This window comes from Syngnathus leptorhynchus, chromosome 9 (genome assembly GCF_054491065.1).
Source record: "Syngnathus leptorhynchus isolate UIUO chromosome 9, UIUO_Slep, whole genome shotgun sequence".
NCBI lineage: Eukaryota > Metazoa > Chordata > Actinopteri > Syngnathiformes > Syngnathidae > Syngnathus > Syngnathus leptorhynchus.
The window spans coordinates 10,588,909-10,609,039 of record NC_141203.1 but is presented as its reverse complement, the minus strand read 5'-3'; the positions used below and the strand labels follow the sequence as shown (position 1 = coordinate 10,609,039).

The window sequence follows — 20,131 nt, the reverse complement described above, 5'->3', positions numbered from 1 at the left end:
TTTTTTTAACCTAATCTAATTTACAGATTAATTGATCCAGTGTGCCACATAATTTGATATTTTGCTAAAGCCAAGTCAAGTTGACTTAATTTTCTTAACTCTAAAAAATGAATACTGAAGGACAATATCATGTAAAAGAGTCAAACATTCTCCCTGTAATTCATGTATTTATTGTTTTATTTATAATGTTGGAACAAAAAAATATATTGAAATTTCATTCAGGCAAAATAAAATTTCCATGACCCAAAATAGATCAAAACAATTATTTGATTCATTGTTATTTGCTTATCAAATTCAAGTCTGAACAGCCGTGCAAAGAAAATCCAATCGGAGATAATTTTAAATGAGCTCAGTTTGAATGAATGACAAAAATACATAAGATCTGTGCTAGATTTTTTTTATTTCTGTCATAATCATTTGACAAAGTCCAATCAACCCAACAGCACTGTCTTGAATGAACAAACATGTCTATTGGAGTCATCACATAAAATGTACATTTGCTTTCCAGTGTTTACCGATTCTTTAGGACACATCACCAGACGTTGCTAGCGCTATTAAATAATACTGCTCCTCTGGGTTATAAAAATAGTTTGAAAGAAGAATAGACTTGTGCTAAGACATTATTAATCCTGGCCGTCACACTTATTGCCACCACACACCAAATGGGACGCCAAATGACAATAAAAGCGGCGGCAGAATATTTGCAGCCTCGGTAAGTACCACATACCGAATAAAAAAAAAAAAAAAAAATCTGACAAAAGTGCAACGCAAAAACAATACACGTGAAAATGAGTCTATTTTGAGCATGTAAAAGGTGCAAAATCATAATTGAATTCATTGAAATGTGTTCTCGAATGGCACGTTTCACTGTGGAGCAGGAAAAAAATAAAAATAAAAACAGCCAGTCAAGTCAGTCAATTGTAAATATTTGATTTTGACGACCTCATTTAGTTGATCGACAAACACTGCGGCAAAACAACTAACTATTTTTCGTCCGAGCATCCAGCATTGTATCCTCAATGGGATTTGGATTTGAGCTGTTTCCTATTCTTTCCCAAAACGGCAACGTCACGTCATCTGAGAATGATTCGAGTCAAGTCAACAATCAACACGGTTGGTCGTCCTGCTCCACGTGTGCTACAACGCATACGTGAAGTGGACCGACCACCGGGCGTCATACTGCTGCACTGTCACACGTACTCAAGCACTGATAGTTTATGACGCGCTAATCCGTGTGTGGGGGGGGGGTCCATCATTTCAGAAATAAAAAATTAATTCCGGGGATTCAAGCAAAATGTAACCATTTTTTTTTTTTTACTTTAATTCATTAAACAAACTAAATACCAATCAATTAATGATAAACGTTTTTGAAAACTGTTACTGTATTTTTTCAAGGTGGCCCACGGCCCTGTGCAGCACGAGGATAGCGCCGCCCCTGCACTGAACACATCATCACATTCAGAATCAATGTCAGTATTTTAAGGTGGTTTGTTCGCAAATCAAACTTTGCATGGAAGTTCAATATATACATATTCTTTTGCTTCTAAAACTCAAATATACATATATATAAAAAATATTTGGGAAATGTACATAAATATTTGTTTCTATTGGAAATAAAAACACATTTTTAACAGCATTGGATTGAATCAAAATGTTATTTTTAGTCTGAGCCTCAGACGGCAAAACAAAAAGGTGGCATTTACCGCTAGTTTGTCGTTTGGACCCCCGTCCAGCTACTTTCTTATTTACTGCACATGTGACGTCATCTCAAGTCACCTGCCTCCTTACTCGTCACTGCCTGCACGCTCTCACGTTTTCTTTCCACTGGCCCGCGTGTCTTCTGTTACTACCTTTGTGCTTTGTATGGCGACCCAAAAGGCATTTCTGTAAGCTCGAAGTGCAGTCGGAGGAATTTGAAAAATCAAGCACGCTGGACTCCCGACGGGAGAAAAAGACTCAGAGTCGGTCATTCGGCAAAGCGGGAAAAACGACTCGAAGAGATGGACTTTAGTATCGCCGACGGGAAAACAATCAAACCCGTGCAAAGTGCCGTTTCTTTAATTCTAGGATGCAAACACAAACCTCTGTCCTCCTGTAAAAGTCAGCACTTCAAATGCAAGCGCACCTCTTTCCTAGTCTAAGGCGGGGGATTCCCCTGGGCACCAAGATGGCAAATTGGATTCGAACCCTGACCTTCACTGACTCAAGTAAAGGCGCAACTCGGAAATTTCGAAGATTCGAAGAAAACGGAATGAAATGGACCTGTCTAGAGGATTCCACTTTGTTGAAATGCACATAGGCGGAAGTGAACCATTGACCAAAACACACAAGACAGCAATGTACTCAGTCACAAAGAAACTCCAAAGCCCTTGGCTAATTGATGCCAGTCTGACGGTCAAAATAAAATAAAAATAAAAAATAAGAATGAAATGACAGCATTTGTGTGTGAGAATAATCCAGAAAGGATGTTTGGTGTGAAATGACGGACTTTGAATGTACACAAATCAAAGCGTGATAGATAATACAGTCAGAAGGCAATCTCACGTATGGCCGTTCTACTCTCAACATATTTATCTCTACAGTCTGCGTTTGTCCATCTGTACAAGCACATCATCATCATTATTTTTATTATTATTAGCATTATTATTTTCTTCTTGTATCTGTAGAAATGTACTTATTTACAAGTTTGTACAACCATCCTGTAGAGCTCATTTGACCTCCCAGAGGACCTTAAAAGCAGGATACCTGAGTTTTCCCCCCCAAAAAAACAACAAAAAAAACACGCACAAGCACACACACAAAGCACAGCTCCAAAAGTAGGAGCTTCAAGAGAGACGGATGGCTTAAGTCCACTCTCCTGCCCACGAGAGCGCCCTCTAGTGGTGTGCGTGTGCGCTGGGAGGCTAATGAATGATGGAGCGCAAATCCTATGACGGCTTGCAAGCCTTCATCCATGCATCCACACCAAGGTGCTCAATTGTGCTTTTTTTTTTCTTTTGCTTTTTTTTTCTCAATGACTGGCAGCGGTCTGAGGCACAGAAAACCTGACATAGAGGACACAACAGGGGACAGATTTAGTCTCTTCAACAACAAAAACTCACCTGTTAAAAATCTACGGGCGCTTTTGGCATTCCAAAATCCCAACTAGGGCTGAATGATTTGGAGAAATAACCTGTGACACCCCCCCCCCCCCCCCTTTAATATTGCGATTTAATATGAGAGTCTTTTTTCAAGTTCCTCTTCCCGTGTATTTTTTTTTTTTTTTAAACAAACAAATACATCGTCACTACGACAACCACTGACAATTGAGACTGATGTCTAGTTTAGGCGGGTTTTAGGATAGAAATGTACACGGTGTGTTTGTGTTTGTGTGTGTGTGTCCGTTACCTCTGAAGTCTCTGCAGTAGTTCGGCCACCAGCGAGTCACACACGCCCGGATGTATGTCTTCGGCTTCTAAAATGGCTTTCTGCAGCGCCTCGGCAGCCTCCGGCTTGCCGTTGCTGGTCTCTCCTTTGGCTTTCAACTAAAATCACAGCAGCGGCATATTCATTGAGAAGCAGTCTTTTGTTTGTCTTTCAAATGCCTCCGTCTAGAATTGTTAATTACCTCAGAAAATAACGGAGAGAAGATGGAAGATAAGCTCTGTGACATAGGCCTCTTTGGACTCTCCTGTTCTTGTAAGGTCTAAAAAATAAAAATGATCCGCTCGTTAGAACTCCCTTTCAATTGGTGTCAATTCAGAAAGGAATATACTCTTATGTGAGCATAACCTTGAGAAAAACAAGAAGATTCCGTGCAAGTACAATCATTCGGACAAAAGTAGTCCTTTGCTGGTCTCTTGTGGCATTTACATGCAAATACAAGCTATTAATTACTCACAGACGTTTGTTATTGCCGGAAGGTTTTGTGTCGCTGTGAATGTTCCACTTTGGAATATTTCCAAGCTTTTCCATTTCTCATCAAGGGTTGCCAGAAACATTCAAAGGAAATTTCTTACCGGTTGAATTTCCAGCTCGGCGGGCTGCACGGCCCCGTTCTGCATCGCAATCAGATCCTTCTCCCTCATGGTGTTAAAGTTCCAAACATCACTGGCGGGGGTGTCTCCTCCAGACGCTTGTCCTTGCGCCTCCCTGCAAGGACACAGCGGGGGGTCAGTTTGGCCCCGCGCCCTCGTTTGGCCGCTGTGACGACGACCGGCGCCAAACGCACTCGTCGGAGTCTCCGGAGCTGGACTCGTCTCGGGACTGCGCCGCTTTCCACCTCTTGTATCTGTCGATCAACTCGGTCAGATAGGATGTCTTTTTGGCGTGCCGTACGATCAGCTTGTGCTTCAGCAGTTCTTTGGCTGTTGGCCTCTGTGGAAAAAAAAAAAAAAAAAATGAAGCAATGACGATGTCACAAGAGTCAAACGTGCCGGTGTCGGGGGGAAAAGCCACCAACTTACAAAGCTAGGCTCTTTATTCAAACAGGCTTCCACAAACTCTTTCAGCGGTTTGCTGTAACTTCCCTCCAGAGTCGGTGGGTTGTTCTTTGGGATGAGGAACAAGACCTTCATGGGATGGAGCTCCGAGTGGGGCGGCTCTCCTTTGGCCAGCTCGATCGCCGTTATGCCCAGCGACCAGATGTCTGCCTGCGCGGCCGAGATGCGGCGACGAGAAAAAACAAAGGCGCCTTCAAGTATTGACACGAAAAGAGGTTGGCTGAAGCGGCACGAGTTTATTCGAGGGCGCGATGACAAAGCACCATGACGCCTCGACATTATTCCCAAAATACGACTGTTTAGTCAAGGGCACAAACGGAAAACAAAGATTAAATTGAATAGAAACCTCAAGCACTCCGCCCGTGAATTATGATTGGCTTACTAACTGATAAACAAGCAAATCCATCAATTCTGACCTTTGAATCATATGACGACTGTTTTATGACTTCGGGCGCCATCCAGAAAGGAGTCCCAACGAACGTGTTCCTTTTGATCTGAGTGTCTGTCAGCTGGCCCGCCACGCCAAAGTCGGCCAGTTTCACCTCGCCTTGTTCCGACAGCAACACGTTGGCAGCTGAAAACCAGACGATTGACCTTTACATCACAAATTGCATTCGATTTTGTGGATTAAAAGAGAACAGGTCTTTTCGGACGATGCTCAGCATTCACGTCTGATGGCAGAATGACATTTGAGGTCGTTAGCACTAGCGTCAGCGCTAACGAGAGCCGCGTGCGTGTTTATCGCAAGAGATGTCATAGCGCAAAGTTTGAATGAATCGTCAACTTTCTCACCTTTGATATCTCTGTGAATTTTCTTTTCAGAGTGCAGATATTCCAGCCCCTTTAGGATTTCTCTCAAAATGGTGGCAATCTGAGTCTCGTCCAAGGAGCCCGGCTCCAACTGCAAAACATGTTCACGGACTTTACATTTGAAAAGCAAAATGGATGCGAAATGCTTTTGAAGACTGACTTACCAAATCAAGGGCCGACCCTCCGCCCAGATATTCCATAATGATCCATAATTTTGTTCCCTGAAAAAAAAACACGAGAAGAACTCTGAGTGTTCACTCAATAAATATTTCAGGAGTGTGGACTGCTATTCTTTTTGGCATACATTCACAGACATATATTGCAGTATTATGCAAACCTTTATGAGAGCGTTTATAGAAGTGTGAGGGCAGGGCAGGTCTTGTTTCGTTTTTATTGTTTGGGGTTTTTTTTGTGGAGGAAAAGCAGGGCAAAGGTTCTACAATGACATAGCAGGACTTCTTATCTAACATTAAGCAAGAGGCAAGGCAAGCACATACAATAGGTCATTTATGAAGGATAACTTGACTTGTACAAATTTGAATTCTCAGAAATCTCAGGCTTTATTTTGAAAGGTGATTCTGCACAAGGGCACCGAGCAACCAAAAATCTTTCTCCAGCTACGATGTTTTCCACCACTAGCATAGTGCATCCCCGAAGACAACAAAAATATAGCTACTTCCAAAAAGCCCCAATTCCCTCCTTCAGCCGGAGGAATAATTGACATAATGGAGTGCCATTACTCTCCACGTTGCCCCTAAGTAGCCCACTAAATGCTATTAGAGGCACAGTAAGCATAATCGCACAATGTGAGAATGTAGCATAACAAGACGAAATATTTACAACCCACAACTGACCCTTTGTAGTCGCTGCAACTATGACCAAAACGCCAAAGAGTTTTCCTTCCGTGCATCGCAACATTTACCTGCATTTGAGAGTAGAAACCAAAATGGTTTCAACTTGAGCCTCATTTATTCGTATCTACGGATGCATTCGTGCCCGACCACATGAATTCCCCGGGGACGTGCCCGCTAAACCTGCAATATCTCTGAGAGCGCCGTGCTTCCAGTTCAACGCCAGACGTTCCCCCTCGAGCTCACCTTGAGATAGGATCCAAAGTACTTGGTGATAAAAGGACTGTCGCACTGGCTGAGAACTGTAATTTCCTGTTGGATGTCCTCAATCTCATCCTCCGCTTCTTCCAGGTCAATTATTTTAATGGCCACCACCTTCTGCGTGCGATTGTCGATGCCTTTAAACACCTCACCAAAAGAACCTTTGCCTATCCTCTCCAGCTTGGTGAAAAGCTCCTCTGGGTCGGCTTTGAGGTTCTGAGGGACGGAGGGAAAAAATAAGCGTGAGAACATGACGTCAAATTCAAATTGTATTTTTCATTTTCAATTCGTGACCTAAGCATTTTAAGCTTCCACAATATCGTAATACATTGTGTGTGTGTGTGTGTGTGTGGGGGGGGGGGGGGGGGGGGGTTGTCTATTGACTCAACTAAATGGCTTATTTCCCCGTAGAGCGCCAGAGTGGAATAGTGGACCTGAAGTGGGACACTCCCACTTCCTTTCCTACTATACAATCATTAGACCAAAAGATTACAGGTTCAGCAGCCAAACATTTGAGCAAACAAATGAAAAAGCTTTCATTTCAGTGCTGCACGCAATATCGAGAAAAAAAAAAAAAAAAAAGGCAGAAAGATAGCACCACTGTCCAACACATGCATGTCCAGTACTCGACCTAGCAGGTAAGACAGCCTGGAGCTCACAAAGCTAATTCCTCATGAGTATCCATCCCAGGAGGACAGTTTCCTGTAAAAGAGCTAATGCATTGTAGGGGATGCTGGACGGCCAAGTTTTTGCTCTCGTAAAAAGTGCGGTTGGGGTGTGGTGTGTCTGTGTGTGTCTCCTCAATTTGACAGCAATAGGACTTTACAACAAAAAAAAACCTGGTCGGCGTGGAATAATGCGGCGCGGAAAGAAGACGAGCAAAAACTATCTAAACATCGCTCATCCAGGTGAAAACAACGCTGAGCTGCTCCTCGACTAAAACAACAAGAGCGCTGGGAATGTACTCACCATAGTCGCACTCAGCACGTTTACGGCCACTGACTTGAGCTGGGTTAGATGCTCTCCTGGTGTGCGCCGCAAACACGCCACGCTATGCCATCCCGAGGCCACGCCGTGCCATCCCGAGGCCACGCCCTCGCCACTAACTGCCAACTAATCTCTGCGTTATGATCCCACTGACTGTAATGGAACCTGCGGCGGCTTGCCATTTTCCCAAAACTCCTCGTGATGTGTATTTGCTAAGATGTCGTAATTCGGAGAGGACAGATATGGATTTGGGCAGTCATTGAATGGATGATTATCATGTTGAGCATCAATAAAATGAGGATGATTATTTGACACACACTTTTATCTAATGTTAATCTTTGAAGGGATATTAAAATTATACAAAACGCTGTGGCACACATTGTCCTGGCTGCCTAATACAATATGTTTCAAGTGATAATTGAGAGAGAAGAACAAAATTGCACAGCTGCACTTTGCCTTCCTGGGAAGTAATTGACTTTCAAAGTACAAAAAAAATCTTTGCACGGCATATCTGGTGCCTCTTGACATACCGGTACTAAAAAGAGACTACGAAATCTCAGCATCAAAAACAAAGTCTGGTTTTCGGACTCACGACTATAGTATTCAGCATAGTTTTTAATCGAGGCTATTATGTAAGGTTTTTCACGTTTTTCCCATTTTAAACAAGGCTTCAAATCTTAGCAGCTCTTTGGATCAGTATTTTTGTTTAATAGCAAAATTTCTGTGTCAATTTTACATTGGAGATGATAAATAATAATAGTATGTAAGATCCTCCAAAGCTTCATCAAATTATTTTTAACGAATGAAAATATGAGGAGTATAAAGTTGGATGTTTTGGGGAGGGATCTGTGCATACAGGTATATATCGGCACTTCAACTTCTGTATTGAGGTAAACTACCATATTGAGAAATTAGGGGACATCCTAAAACACTGAAATATGTATACCCATGATATGATTAAAATTAGAAATAGATCAAACAGTTTTTTAAATATCTGTGTAGATTATCAAAATATTCAAAACAGTGATGCAATCTGCAAGATGAAATCGAGCAAACTATTCTCTCATTCTTGCCAACGTACCCTCATTTGTTAAATTCCTTTGTTTTCTTTTTCTCCCCCCCAAAAATGCTCAAATGTGACAGGCAATATTTAGGGTTATGCTACTGAACATTAAAAACTTCCTAATCTGTCTTCTTTTCCCCTCAATGATGCACTTCAGCACAAGAGGTTGTGTCAAAGCCATATTTAGAGAAGTTCTGATGAAATGACACGACATTCTGCAAAAACCCTAAAATGTACAGAGCACTAACAAAGTCTGAATACAGTTGCAGGTTAGTAGTGACACTACAGAAGAAACGCACAAGTAGCGAAAAATTCACTAAAAATCATAATGTTAGTTGTTGGATGTATGGATCTTACCTGAATCCCCGGAAGCCCACTTTGTATCGGGGAGTGAGCCATTGCGTCAGGTCAGCTAAGAAGACGGCTTTCCAACCTCGTTTATCAGCTTGCCTCTTCGGCGATATGGTCGCTTTACCGACCCCTGTTTAAGACGACACGATCCGCAGTGCAGTCCGGGCGAGGCTGGTCACGGTGTCGGAAGCAAAAGTTATTTGATTTACAAGCTCGGGCTCGACTTGTGTCGCCTTGTACTTCGAACCGCGTCCCCTTTGCCTTCCGCAGTTAGCTAACGATTGCGACGCTAAGCTACTTCAACTGCTAGTTGACAAACAGTTCCAATTTGCTTTAAATTCTGTCTCGGGGGTCCTGCGTGAGCTGTTGAAATGTAGGCGAAATCATCCCTATGTTAAAGCGGAATTCTGGCCTGAAAATATTCCCAAATGGTTTCCGAACATGCACTGTTATGTAGTTGTATCGTTTGTTGCTCTCAACACTTTTCTAGCTCCCTCGGCGCCATCTTTGTTAATGTCATTTTCATTTTGTGGGCATAGCCAATCAGAGTGAAGAACAGCGCGTTGTGTGGGTGACGTCAATACCGGGTCAAAAACGTCACAGAAGAACACAAGTCGTGACCAAAGTTCATTTTTGAGGCATCTTGAGAAAAACTTTGAGTATTTATTCGTTGTATTATGTAAATGACAATGTTTTAAATAACACGTATAATTGAAACTGTATTGTGCATATTGTACTGGGTGATGACACAATTCCCATTATAGCAATACATTCTGTGGTTCTAATGTCACCATCAACACTTGTTTTTGGATGATGACATAATTTGTTGGATGGAAGTAATGTTTGATTTTTAAGGGAAATTTAACACACAAAAAAGTAGTTGGTCCCTTTGGTCATTAACAATCATGCAATGTTCCCCATAATGATGACATGTGCACGCACACAGACACCCACACACACACGCACTAAGACACAAACTTACGATAGCAAGCATAGTTTCACACTGGTGCTTTTTTTCACATTTGCGTTTGTTTGTTTTCCTCTTTCTCATCATCACTCTCAACAGAGTCTCTCGTAAAGTCCATTTTTTCTTTGGGGCCTCTGTCGTCATCCACATTTTTTCTGAACTGGGCCTCGATTTCAGCGGGATCCATATAGGTGTAGAAATATGCCATGATGGAGAAGATAAAACACACGGCGACCAAAAGCGAGGCGAAGAGGACATATTCGGCCCACTTTAAACAAGGAGGAATCATGTATCATCATCTCATCAGTCATTGTGTGATTTTTTTTAAATTTTTTATTATTACCTGTTCGGGAATCTTGGCAAGCTCGGCCACGATCAAAACGATGAAATTGCCAACGGCGACAGTAAGCAACCATCCCGCTTGCAGTACCGCTTTCATGTTACTTGGCGCCTTGGAGACAGAAATTATGTTTGAAGAAAATTACTGGAAACATGCACAGAGCCCTACTAATAGAAAAGTAGTGCTTTGGTATCAGGCTATTCAAATATTGTCTCAGTCATGGCCGTGCTTATTTACTGTTCAATATTGATGAGCCGTGAATACGTTACCTGTGAGTAAGAGAACTCCAGGCCTGTGACAGAAAACATGACCTCGCCCGCAGTGATGAAGAAGTACTGTGGAATCTGGAGAGCCATGTGAACAGAGTTGGGCTTGATGTCTTCAACTGCGCTAATAGCCTCGTGACACTGACAGAAAAATAAAAACACGTGAACCACTAAAAATGAATGACGAGCCGAGTTTACGACGATGCACGTGGAAAACTCACAGAAGGTCCAAACGTGAACGTGCTGTGGATAAGGAAAGTGTACGAACTTCCAAATCCAAACTCCCTGCTATATTGGCACGACTCGGAACCGCTCCTGATGTTGAACGTGGTGCTGATCATTGCAAAAAAAAAAAAAATTTCATATATTAGCTGCAAAATTAAAACGATTGTTATCAATGGGTGGGAAAGTTTTTGTCTACTTACATTCCATTTTTAATTTGGGAATAGTTTGAGTAATATTCTGGTTCAAGTAAAATGGGGTCTCCTCCACCAACGGATACATTGACTGCTGTTAACATTCCGTTGATAAATCTGAAATAAAAACAATAAATATATTGACAAATATCCATCAAATTTCTATTGCACACATTTTCTAATGAATGTGGTTATATAATTTGCCAGTAAACATTGAACTGAATGCCAGCAGAAGCATTTCTGCTTCCATGTAAGTAATGTCCTATTAAAAAAAAAAAAGTCATTTACCTGATTGCATTATTTCCTTGCTGCGGCTTGGCCTTCAGATCTTCAGTCTGAGACGAGGACAAGGTGCACATTTAATCACGTCTCGATCTAATGGAATCGTACGGAACTCACCAACAGCCACTCGCGTGTGACGTTTGAGGGAAGCAGAAGTGTCTGTCGCACTCCCTTGCTTAAGAAAAGTGGTCTTGTTACTCCTCCGTGGCTCTCCACAGACACACTGATTTCTTCCTGTCCAAATGTCAAGTACTGCTCGCTGGCCTGCCACATGCACAAATGCAGATAACAATAAAAATATGGATGAACTTTTTGATGGTGTTTACTCAAAATAGCAGCTTCAATTCAAGATGGCTGACGAAGTGTATACCTGATTTGGTGGGAGTTCCAACTGTACATTGTCAGGCAGGTTGACTTTGAGTGGCTGAGCCCCCATGTTTAAGAATTTCAACTGGCTCTGTGATGATGATGGGAATGTGGGAAGTGTTTTCTAAAAATAAAAAAAAAACAATAAAAAAATAAAAAAAGAACAACACAAAATGCGCCTCACAGTCACCAAACGCGATTCATCTTCCACTTACGTCAATTTCAACCTGAACTAGAGCAGCGCAGACGAAGGCCAATGCTGCCAGAAACATTCCCACCGTCATTCTTTTCAGAGGCCTGATGAAACAAATATCATGAAAACTTAAATACAATATATTATTTGTGTCATCAATTATATATATATATATATAAAAATGTAATCCTACGTGAAGTTCAGGCCACATTTTTGGATGAGAGGGTAGATAACACTGTCCATGATGGGCACCAGGGTTAAGATCAGAACAGGATTGACAGTCTTAAAATGAGAGTGAAAATGAGGCGAGTGTAACATATTCACACACACGTCGACTTGACTCAGGCCTGCCTACCTGCATCTGATCAGGCTGGATGACGAGAGCTCCCTGAAGACACAAACACGCACATCTTAGCACTCACATATCGTGTTTCAGCATTTAAATATTTCTTAAGTAGGAAACTTACAAAGTTCCCATCCATGGTGGTGGCCTGCAAAGTCCACCTGGAGCCCTTTAAAGACAAAACAAGTGTTTAGAAGGTAGCTGGTGCAACATTTGGAGATTTTAGTCCATTGAAATACCTTCTGGTCAAATAGAGTCCAAAACATTGGAAGTGGAATGTAGAGGAAGAGAACCTTCAGCACCATCTTGACTTGAGCGATCAGCAGTTTCTACAGGGTAGAAAGGAAAAATCGGAGACGAATATCAAGCACAGCTGATAAGAAGAATATTTTGAAGTGAAGCAAGAGAATTGAAGCCAAGCTTACATCATATTTCTCCTCCGCCCAGTCCATCCAGTGCTGCCTCTTGGGGAATCTGCTGCTTCTGTGCCTGTAGCGGTTTTTGATGGCAAACTGAAAGCAAAAGAAACAAAATTAAATTGGTGAAAACGGCACGAGCAGTTGAAGAAAAACATTGAACAGAAGCAAACGGTAAATAAAAAAAAAAAAACTTACACCGATGCATCGACAAACATCCATCATGATGTTTCCTTGGGGCTCTGCTTTGTAGTACATGCCATTGCCGATGATGAACACCACTGTGGTGGAGACATCACACATTATTATCAGTTTTTCTGTCTCTCAGTCAATAGAAAAAAGAGATTATAATGTTTCTTTTATATTTATAATAATACACACCCAGTGCAACCACCATGAGAGCAGCGGGGACTCCAAAGGCAAGTGGATAGCAGCTTTGCTTGGTGTGGATGCCACATTCTTGAGCTGCCACAAACAAATGACAAGTTGTCACCATGGACAATACATAATAATTTAAAAAGACTTCACTCCTCCAAGTATTTTTTTTTAATATAAGTCTTAACAGTGATTATGACTGTGTTAGTGTAGGTTGACAAGATACAGTGATCTTGAATTTTTTTTTTTTTTTTTTTAGGCCTCACGTTTTTTTTTAAACGTTATGATATTGCATTTCCATCTATTTTCTGTGTAAAAGATACTTTGCTTCTCTCACCTCTCAGAATGGGAGTGATGATGGTTGACAGGAGGCTGCCTCCATTGATGCACAGGTAAAACACAGAGAAAAACGTTCTTCTTTGTTTCTCCTGCACAGGACAATAGGATTGTAAATAATCATAATCATAAAAAAAACAGTATTTGGGTTTCAAAACAGAAGCATGTTAAATGTTTTAAGCGGATTATCACAATTATTATTTACACACAAAATGCTAATAGTCTAACGGGTTTTGTTTGTTTACCAGCCTTGCAAATACAGTGAAAAAAGCCAAACTACAGAAAAGACACATTTAAATACCTCGACATGGTGCTGTCATGTACTCACCTGGTGGTCACTGAACTGGTCCCCACCAAAGGCAGCCACGCAAGGTTTGATACCCCCAGTGCCCAAAGCGATAAGGAAAAGACCCACCATTGACATTGCACTGTACGTCAACAAAAGTATGACATTCTATTAAAAACAGGCCATCAACTGCCATATTGGAAAAATAGCAACAGAAGACACCCACACGTGGAAGGTCATGTTGTCGGGCGTCCCGTCTTTGTCGGAATCTGTGATGTCGTGGATTGCGCTGACGGCCATGGTTACCTGACCCACTGCGTAAACGATGGACAGGTAGATGATGGTCCTGGGGGAGGAAGTTGCAAACCCATGGAACTGCAAGTCATGATTTAAAAGACAGAAACCGTGGTAGGCAGCCACTCACTTGAATTTCCCAAGCCAGGAGTCAGCCACAATGGCGCCCAGAATAGGTGTGAGGTAGCACAGGGCGACAAAAGTGTGGTAGATGGAGGTGGCCAAGTCATCGTCCCAGTGCAGGAAATACTTAAAGTACAGCACCAGGACAGCTATGAAGAAGTGGGCAAAAAAAACATTATTTTCAACAATTTTCCTAAATTTATAATCAGCTCTGGATGTGTGACTCGTGTTTTGTCACATGGGCAAAAAATGAAGTCTTACCTCGCATGCCATAGTAGGAGAACCTCTCGCAGAACTCATTGACCACAATGAAAAATATGCTGAGTGGATAGCCACATACTGCTATGTCCTGCAAAAAGGGAGAAGGTGCAATCACATGCCTCTTAACCCTCAAGCCTTGTTCCCTTTTTTGACATTTTTTTTTCATGGTTTTGAATTGGGGAGTGGAAGAGGCCCACTCTCTGCATGTTACACCCTCTGCAGCAAGGTGACTGCATGAAGAATTCAACTCAGTCTCACAGAAAACATTCTTGTTCACCTTAGGAAGTTAATTGCTGTCACAGTTTACAATAATTTTTCCTTCTGTTCGTCATTAACATATCCCCGGGGTTTTAAGTTCTGTTTTTTTCCTGATACTTTGCAGTTGTTGTTTTTAAATAGTCACAGACTATGTGAAGTGGCCGCTGTGAAGCTATCGGATTTGAAATTATTTTTTTTTCTTTTTACTGAATCACTGTAGATATGTGTTTAATACAATTGGTAAAAGTTTGTTGTTGTTTTTTTGGAACTAAATATTGACCTTATGTCAATTTGACTGTTTTTGCGCTTATAGGATACCGTAGTGTGATAAAAAGTATCGCGAGATTTGATGTTTTTGCGTCTGGTTCAAGATGGCTGACTAAAGAAGCAATGTCAAAGTTACGCCCGTCCTCCGGATAAACAAAGACGTGTCAAGTAACTATCATTTTAACTGATGCATTTTATTGTTGGCTGCATTAACAAGCGACGCTAAGCAGGGATGTATTTTTGATAAGATATTCTTGATAATTTTCCTCAGGTGTATCAACCATGGCTACCGGTGCTCAGGTGTGTTCGTTGTACAAGAGGATTCTCGTGCTGCATCGCTTTCTGCCGCTACATTTGAGAGCTTTGGGCGACAACTACGTAAAAGACGAGTTCAGAAGACACAAAAACGCTTCGCCTGATGAAGTAAAAAGCTTCATGAAAGAATGGGAGAACTACAAGGACACTCTGCAGTCGCAAATTCTGGACTCGGTCAGGGTCAAAAATGGCTCGCTGAAAATTGGTGTCAACCTTCCAGAGGAGAAACTAAAAGACTTCCAAGATGATCAGATTGGACAACTTTACGAGCTCCTGCTTGAATCTGCTAAACCTAAAAATCAGTTCAACATCCAAGAGGACAACAAATGAAGAGCCTTGTGAATACATCATGACGAAAAAGCAACAGCAATGTTGTTATAATTATTATGTGAAACCACATGAGAGTGCTGAAGCTGTTTAAAAAAAAAAAAATCAAGTTATGATCGTTAAAGTACGGATTACTTTCAGCAAAGCGCAAACATTACGATGATCGTTAACTCTAGAAATGAGTTCAATACACTGTATACGCGCTTTTCCAAACGTTTTTGTTCCTTATCTCTGAAAATGAACAGCGCTTTGAGCCCCACTGCCAACTGACTCGGTTACCTCACATCATATTCCGTGCTCATGTCCAATAAACGTGACATTCGTTCACTTTTATTGATATTACATCATAGAACATACCAAAGGGTGAAAATACAGTCATTTGATAGTAACCCCTTGCCTCCAAAATGATTAACTTTAACTTCAGGAATCAACATTTAGGTGTAATTAACATTTTACCTTTCCTTTACTCTTCCCTTTCTTGGGCTCCTTAAAATCTGCACCTACAAACAACACATACATGTTCAAGTCAGATTTATGGCAGTTATAGACCTCATAACTGTGGATTAAACAAAACTCACCTGCCATGTCAACAAGCTGCTTTCAATCTGGAGACCATTCACACTTGACTTGCTACGATATTTTCCCTCTTGATAATGCTTACTCGACATTCATACATCCTAACATTGTGCTGACTGTTGCTTTTATGGTGGGCGGTAGCATGATATGATAACAAGAGTCCCTGAAGGCTCCATAAAAAAAATATTCTTCACAATACAACTTGAGATTGAAAACAAAAACAAGCTTCAGAGAAATTAGTGTATTTATTTCAAGAAAAGCAGCGGGGGTAGAGGGAACATCAGCTTACAGCAGAACTGTGATTTGTGTTAAATACCAAAAAAAAAAAAAAAAACTCACTGCTGCCCAAATATAAAAAGACAATTTCAATTGGATGAACACTAAAATGGTAAAAGCTTCAAACGACCCCCCCCCCCCCCCTCTTGTAGGCGCAGTGTCAGGTTCCATCCCTCCTCGCTTTGGCATGAAGGTGAAAAACATCTGTACAGTGTTTGAGATCCACACAGCAAAATCTTTTTTGCAAATATTGCACACGCTCCTTTTTCCTTTCCATATATACACACAAATAAACACCTCAAGTCTTCCCCTTCTTTTTTTTCTTTAGGATGCAATGGCGTTAAATAATCTAAAACCCTCCTGAGACAAGTGAGGCAATTTCATATTGGCTAACATACAGGAGGTTGTAGAAAGATAACATCATGTACAAGGGTGATTGATGCATGGAAGCTGCATATACTTGCTCATGTATACATCAAAAGAAGGAAATATAAAAATGTACTGTACATAAAAACACAGTGTGACCGATTATCAAAAAGAAAACCAACAATATCATGTGAGGACATGCATAATAGCATCTGCTAACAGAAACTAAATGACATCATGCCATTTTGAGCACCCCCCCCGCTCAAGGTTTCTAGTCCAGACCTATTAAGTGAGCAACGACGACAGTTCCAGTCTGTGTTGTCCCTTCGTTGCCGCACCTTTCTGGCTCCTCACACCACCGAAGAAGAGCTGGGGATGCCCTGGATGGTAGCTCCCGTGGGCGTGCCGCTGATGGCGTTGAAGATGTGAAGCGAATCGGGAAGAGGGCTTTTCATGCCGTCTTCCACTGTGTTGATCTGTCGACGCCGAGGCAAAAATCAATATACTTAAAAGACATGCCATGGTAAATATGCTGACAAAAAAATAAAATAAAAAAATCATTTCTATACAGTGCTGATGGTATTCAATCGTAAAAGTTGGACTGTGTAGGGAACATATGAGTGAGCAGATCTACTGAATACACACACAGATGGAAAGTATGGAGAAACACACAGGCATGCACACACACTCAATAAAAATCATATTGATCAAACCAGATATCACATTCACAATAAAAAGTGGGTGGAACATGTGGCTTATTTATTATAGCCATGTTAAGATAAGCATGTGTGTGTGTGTAGAGATGACTTTGCAATCAAGTGGTGGGCGGTGTGATAATTTCCCAAAAATTGTAATGTATATTTTAGAAATGCATGATCAACTAAATATGGAATGTGCATTTAAATATTTCTATGGCTCAAATGAGGTTTACACTTGTAAATGTTCTCGTGCTTTTTCATTCATCTGGCTAGACCAATCATTGACACTTGGCATCATCATTACCATCCAATCTGCTCATGTCAGCACCAAGAGAAAACAAAAAAAAATTGCGTTATCGACGTGCATGTCGCGTTACGTTCCATTTCGTTCGGTTGCGTTTTGGGAAAACTCACTTGCTCGTGCATGATGATGGACAGCTCCCTGGCAAGGTCTCTGTAGTTGGCCTTCATCTCGTCGTGATACTCCTGCTGGTCCTCTTTGATGAGCCGTTCGTTGATGCCTAAACCGTGGCCGCACGCTTCGACGAAATGCCTACGTGTCGGGGGGCGACAGGGTTGAAGGAACGTGCCGAAGATCAAAAACCAACATCTGTCGGGAGAAATCTTACCTGAAGACTTCTTTCAGCTGTTTGACCTTGTTATCGGGATACTTCTTGGCACTCGCGTCGTCCAGAAAAGCTCGAGCGTAAGCGAGCGGACCGGCATTCACCTGCACGGGGATGAGATTTCAAAATGTGACCGAGGTGTCTTCTCCACGTTTATCTGTTTATTTGATGTCCTAACCTGGACGCTGATGCTTCCTTGCAATTTGAGCTGCAACCGAATCATGTCCACCTCATTGGCGGAGCACAATTGATTCAGCTCAGCCACCTTCTTGTTCATCTCATCGATGGCCACCTCGATGGGGCTGAGATCTTTGTGTTGCTGGTACATCACGGGGATACGTTTCTTCACGTAAGGAAAACGATGTGTGGCTATGGGGGAGGGGGTGTTAAAAAAAAAAAAAGCAGACAGTAAAGGTAAGAATCTTCGTTTGAACTTTTGGATTCATTACGCCATAAAGTAATATACAAGCTTGATTGCGGCTGAAGAAAAGTCCTTGAGGGAAACAAGCTGACATGTTCGGAATCTAATCTAGATCTTTGACGCACGTGTCGACATGTGACAAGTCTTACTGTAAGGAAGGAAGCTAACAATAAGAACAAGTGGAACCAAAGTGGAGGGTCACCTACTGGTTAGAATAGTTCTACGTTTGCACTGCTCCTCCACCCCGCCTTGCTTTTTGCCCGACACGGTGAAAGGCATCTCGAACACAAAGCGACGGATGTTATGGCTTCTTTCAAAATCCGTCTTCCTGTCTGCCAGTTCTTTGTCCTCCAAATCAGGCGTCACGTGAGTCACTTGTATGTAAGCATACTTGGAATCCAAGTCTTTGGGGTTGATCTGCAAAGGAGAGTTTTATGTTATTTTTTTTCCCATCGTGACTGTATGGTAAGTACTCCTCATACCTTTCCAGAATCCTGAATCATCTTCACGTTCTCTTGACCAAATTTGTCGGAATACAATTTGAGGAGCCTCTGGGATATCTCGGACAACGGTGTGAATTTGGGTTCTTTGTAGATATATTCCTTGCCGTCTTCATCCTCAAAGAAGCCCTAGGGAGATACAGAGGACATGGCAGGCACATGAAAAATAAGTCTTCAGAAAAAAAAACATCCGTCGACCCGATTCCTGATGTCCAAGTACACTGAAGGAAAACAATCACTGGCCACAAGATTAGGTACACCTGCACAATCAAACCAGTCATAGCCAGTGACTGACAACGACAATGAATCCCTTAAAACAGAAAACCCAAAAAGCACAGGAGGAGCAAAGCGCGATTTCGGTAGTGATGGGAAATGAAGCTTAAGCTTCAAATTTGATCCATGGATCAATTGTTGTATTTTTGACTTTTAAAAAAAAACAACAGTGCCATCCAGAGGAGACAAAAACAACTGATTCATGAAGCAAATCTGAAGCTTCAGCTTACCATCACTACTTGACAAGCTTTGACCCATTTAAGCCATGATTTCAATATTCTCGTAGGAAATCAAAAATGACACTGAAGCGTCACGGAATCGACTTAACGTTGGAAGCAAAGCGAGGAACACAAAGCACACTGCCGTCCTACGACGTTGACTATCACACTCATTTACCTCAGCTTCTGAATCAGTAAACCAGTAATGCTACAACGGTGTGAAGAGGAGAAAGTCAAAAGTATCATGACACTGCCCACACCCAGAAGCCATGAATCGATTTCACAAATGATATGCATGTAAAATCTGCCATGCAACAAATGCAGAAGCTTGTCAAGAGGCATGTAACAGTCAACTCAGGTAAGAACCGGTACGATGGAAAAAAGCACCCGCCCCAACCACATATGGGCAGCTCGGAGACACCAGCAGCGAGGTACAACTTACCGCTGCCTTAAAAGAGGGCAAAAAAAAAAAAACCAACAACAACAAAAAAATAGTGTTAAAAGGTTTGAAGAAATACATGATGTCGCATCAGAACATTCAAATTGAAAAAAAAAAGGGAGATATTTAACTGACCTGGCCAAAGAAAGCTACTCTGAAATAGGTCCCCAACAACCTCTTGCCCGTGTGCATCACCTCCGTGACTTTACTGTACGCTCGATGCAACGTGTCGTACAGGTGGGCCAGTTTCTGTGCAGAGAATCAAAAAAAAAAACGTGACAAGCAGTCCACGCGACCCGTCGTCCCAGAAGGACGCGTACCTCAAAGTCCCTCCGCTTCTCATAAATGGGGATGATCAACTTGTAGATGTCCGAGATGAGTTCGTAGCGTTCGGCTTTCCACAGACCGTCGGCGCACTCCTCTAAAAGCTCCATAAGGACATCCTGAGAGACATTTTTTTTTAAGGATGAATATAGTGGATGAAAATGTACACAAGTAAAACC

At 41.8% G+C, this 20,131-nt stretch overlaps 4 protein-coding genes across 10 annotated transcripts in view; 1 reads left to right on the top strand and 3 right to left on the bottom strand.

Annotated features, from left to right (window-relative positions):
* Positions 1-381: 381 nt before the first annotated feature.
* On the bottom strand, positions 382-9,346 carry stk24a (serine/threonine kinase 24a (STE20 homolog, yeast)). The gene is made up of 11 exons (XM_085919738.1): positions 8,811-9,346; positions 6,389-6,619; positions 5,456-5,512; positions 5,274-5,382; positions 4,898-5,055; positions 4,446-4,631; positions 4,211-4,356; positions 3,999-4,131; positions 3,608-3,685; positions 3,388-3,524; positions 382-3,044 (listed from the first exon to the last, which is right to left on the bottom strand). The coding sequence occupies exons 1-11, from the start codon at positions 8,850-8,852 to the stop codon at positions 3,011-3,013; spliced, it is 1,311 nt and encodes a 436-aa protein (XP_085775864.1). The 5' UTR covers positions 8,853-9,346; the 3' UTR covers positions 382-3,010.
* A 101-nt stretch (positions 9,347-9,447) lies between these two features.
* On the bottom strand, positions 9,448-14,156 carry slc15a1a (solute carrier family 15 member 1a). Its single transcript, XM_085919734.1, has 21 exons — positions 14,069-14,156; positions 13,815-13,956; positions 13,617-13,736; positions 13,433-13,532; positions 13,106-13,196; positions 12,775-12,858; positions 12,592-12,674; positions 12,403-12,489; positions 12,217-12,306; positions 12,102-12,146; positions 11,990-12,022; positions 11,828-11,916; positions 11,657-11,738; positions 11,446-11,565; positions 11,193-11,339; positions 11,082-11,128; positions 10,803-10,910; positions 10,599-10,710; positions 10,381-10,518; positions 10,115-10,222; positions 9,448-10,039 (listed from the first exon to the last, which is right to left on the bottom strand). Exons 1-21 carry the CDS (start codon positions 14,073-14,075, stop codon positions 9,821-9,823), a joined length of 2,052 nt encoding a protein of 683 aa, XP_085775860.1. The 5' UTR covers positions 14,076-14,156; the 3' UTR covers positions 9,448-9,820.
* Positions 14,157-14,661: 505 nt separating this feature from the next.
* Positions 14,662-17,160, top strand: sdhaf3 (succinate dehydrogenase complex assembly factor 3). The gene is made up of 2 exons (XM_085919743.1): positions 14,662-14,761; positions 14,865-17,160. Exon 2 carries the CDS (start codon positions 14,876-14,878, stop codon positions 15,236-15,238), a length of 363 nt encoding a protein of 120 aa, XP_085775869.1. The 5' UTR covers positions 14,662-14,761; positions 14,865-14,875; the 3' UTR covers positions 15,239-17,160.
* Positions 16,223-20,131, bottom strand: part of LOC147051120 (dedicator of cytokinesis protein 9) — a 38,119-nt gene continuing 34,210 nt past the window's right edge. For all 7 annotated transcript variants that reach the window (XM_085919720.1, XM_085919723.1, XM_085919722.1 and 4 more), the window contains 8 exons: positions 19,949-20,071; positions 19,764-19,877; positions 18,681-18,827; positions 18,405-18,615; positions 17,956-18,146; positions 17,781-17,881; positions 17,566-17,704; positions 16,223-16,929 (listed from right to left, as the gene is read on the bottom strand). In XM_085919720.1, coding sequence (XP_085775846.1) covers positions 16,804-16,929; positions 17,566-17,704; positions 17,781-17,881; positions 17,956-18,146; positions 18,405-18,615; positions 18,681-18,827; positions 19,764-19,877; positions 19,949-20,071 — 1,152 coding nt within the window. In that variant the 3' untranslated portion in view covers positions 16,223-16,803. The remainder of the gene's footprint in view (positions 16,930-17,565; positions 17,705-17,780; positions 17,882-17,955; positions 18,147-18,404; positions 18,616-18,680; positions 18,828-19,763; positions 19,878-19,948; positions 20,072-20,131) is intronic.

Bases quoted from the DNA above. Each gene is read 5' to 3' on its own strand.
- sdhaf3 (XM_085919743.1), top strand. From the start codon at position 14,876: ATGGCTACCGGTGCTCAGGTGTGTTCGTTGTACAAGAGGATTCTCGTG.
- stk24a (XM_085919738.1), bottom strand. From the start codon at position 8,852: ATGGCTCACTCCCCGATACAAAGTGGGCTTCCGGGGATTCAG. The intron at 5,383-5,455 runs GTAAGTCAGTCT...CATGTTTTGCAG, and splicing joins GAGGGTCGGCCCTTGATTTG to TTGGAGCCGGGCTCCTTGGA. The intron at 4,132-4,210 runs GTGCGTTTGGCG...GTGTCCTTGCAG, and splicing joins AGCTCCGGAGACTCCGACGA to GGAGGCGCAAGGACAAGCGT.
- slc15a1a (XM_085919734.1), bottom strand. The intron at 11,917-11,989 runs GTAGGCAGGCCT...TCTCATTTTAAG, and splicing joins TCCAGCCTGATCAGATGCAG to ACTGTCAATCCTGTTCTGAT. The intron at 10,040-10,114 runs GTAATAATAAAA...CCTTGTTTAAAG, and splicing joins TTGCCAAGATTCCCGAACAG to TGGGCCGAATATGTCCTCTT.